Genomic DNA, 2072 nt, shown 5'->3' with positions numbered 1-2072 from the left:
GAGCCATCAAGTGGATTATGTGTCAGCTACCTCCTTGTTGAAATACATACATGTCCCAATCCCCACTAACCTCCTCCAGATTTTCACCGCGAGCCAACCACCACCTCTGTAAATCCAGTTCGTAATTTTCTTCCATAGATAGAGAAGATGCATTATCATTTTGATGCCGATGGTAGATTCCTTGGTGAGGGGCCGGCAAATTAAAGGTTGTGCTGGAACACACGTACAAGACTTTCGCAGTTACACTCTAATTACTAGACTAAGTATAGTTCTCTTGGTAGAACGTCTCTGCACTACTACTGCTGACACTATAATTGCATCGGCAGGCCGTGTTTCCTTAGGCGTCGTCGACGTCGATTATTCTGCGCCAATTGGCCCTACGAATGACTTACCCCGTCACCTCACCGTCAAGCAGAAATCGGTGAGGATTTCGTGCATCTCAGTCCAGTTTTACTAAGCAGCGAGAAAACCAAGCAGGCACTACACTAGCTAGAAAGTGATGGGCCTAATTGTATGTTAGTGCAGCACAGTACTTTGATGTTGCGTCGCAGTCACTCGTTGCTCGTCTGCTGCAAGGACAGATCTATATAACATATGCCCTGGATTCTTGTACATTGCATATATAGCGGCTCCATCTTCCTCCCCGGACGACAGGTTGGCCTCTGAGCTTCTTGGTCTCCATAGCCCAAGTAAACCTTTAACAGCCTTTTAGTTGGAAGTTTCTCCTCCACTCATGGGTCATGGCTAGCTTACTTTCTTAGTTTCTTAGTTAGCGCCAGTGCAACAGAGCAAAGAGATTTCAGCTTGCATGGACTAAATTAGCTAAGAAGATGCATCATGCTTACTATGAATAGTAGAAATGAGGCTATAGCTCCATTGATTTGTTTATTTTTTGCCTCCTGGCTTGCTCTAACTTCACCTTGTTTGCATGCATGCATATGAAGGAAGGAAATAGTGTGGTAATGGCGCTGCCAGTAGTTCGTCCATGCCAGGAAGAGCCCACCCTACCGCCGCCGACGGGGACGCAATTCAGCAACCAGCTAGCTGCCGCTGTGAGGAGCATCAACTGGAGCTACGCCATATTCTGGTCCATTTCAACCAGCCGTCCAGGGTAATAATTTAATTTATACACGAAGAGTACATCCGAGTGATGACCACTCCAACTAGCTGCAATAATACTTTTCAATTTGTGAGAAGCAAGCCGTTTTCTTTCCTCTTACGATACCGGCCGTTTGTTGTGCATAGGGTTCTGACGTGGAAGGACGGGTTCTACAACGGCGAGATAAAGACGAGGAAGGTCACCAGCTCGGCGGACATCACCGCCGACCAGCTCGTCCTGCAGAGGAGCGAGCAGCTGCGGGAGCTCTACGAGTCTCTCCTGTCCGGCCAGTGCGACCACCGGGCGAGGCGTCCCGCTGCCGCGCTGTCGCCTGAGGACCTCGGGGACGCCGAATGGTACTACACCGTCTGCATGGGCTACGCCTTCCGCCCTGGTCAAGGGTATGTATCTCAAGAACAACTCTAATCCATTACCAATCCAAAGGGAGCTAGTAACTTTGTCTTGGTAAGATCCTATATTAGACGTAGTGCTAATTTACTGAAGATTTTTGTGTTCGCTATTTGGTCAGGTTGCCAGGCAGAAGCTTTGCGAGCAACGAGCATGTTTGGTTGTGCAATGCTCAGTGCGCAGACACCAAAACCTTCCAACGCGCGCTCTTAGCAAAGGTACATACGTTTATTTGAGCAGTTTAGCTAAATGACAGTCGACTCATTTTCGAATTAGCGTCAGTCGATTTTTGAGAATTCATCGGAGTGAGCCCGGAGGAAAGAAAGGAGAAGGAAGGGGCTCGCCGGAGGGCTACCCCATTATTTATCTTAGTGTTTAGGGTGGGGACGGTGGTGGACAGCGGTGGTGTGGCGATGGTGCACTTCGCCGGAGAAAAAGCCCAGACGCGGGCGGGCCTAAAGGGATGGCGGGGGCGGCGGCTAGACAGGCGGTGGGAGGCGGTTCCGGGGAAGGTGGGGCGGCGAGGCAGTCGCGGGAGCGCCGCCGGCCGGGGGGGGGGGGGGGC

The 2072-nt window shown here is 50.8% G+C and overlaps 1 protein-coding gene across 2 annotated transcripts; it reads left to right on the top strand.

Moving 5' to 3' along the window:
* Nucleotides 1-547: 547 nt before the first annotated feature.
* LOC125531627 (anthocyanin regulatory Lc protein-like) lies at nucleotides 548-2044 on the top strand. 2 transcript variants are annotated; one of them, XM_048695953.1, is made up of 4 exons: nucleotides 548-654; nucleotides 945-1111; nucleotides 1246-1500; nucleotides 1629-2044. In XM_048695953.1, the coding sequence occupies exons 1-4, from the start codon at nucleotides 595-597 to the stop codon at nucleotides 1741-1743; spliced, it is 597 nt and encodes a 198-aa protein (XP_048551910.1). In that variant the 5' UTR covers nucleotides 548-594; the 3' UTR covers nucleotides 1744-2044. The 2 variants fall into 2 exon arrangements, with proteins under 2 accessions (XP_048551910.1, XP_048551911.1); XM_048695954.1 differs by having other exon boundaries at nucleotides 631-689; nucleotides 1629-2042.
* The last annotated feature ends 28 nt before the right edge of the window (nucleotides 2045-2072 follow it).

Source organism: Triticum urartu, unplaced genomic scaffold (genome assembly GCF_003073215.2).
Source record: "Triticum urartu cultivar G1812 unplaced genomic scaffold, Tu2.1 TuUngrouped_contig_7674, whole genome shotgun sequence".
NCBI classification, from domain to species: domain Eukaryota; kingdom Viridiplantae; phylum Streptophyta; class Magnoliopsida; order Poales; family Poaceae; genus Triticum; species Triticum urartu.
The sequence above is the reverse complement of the archived record's forward strand: the minus strand, read 5'-3'. Positions and strand labels throughout refer to the sequence as shown.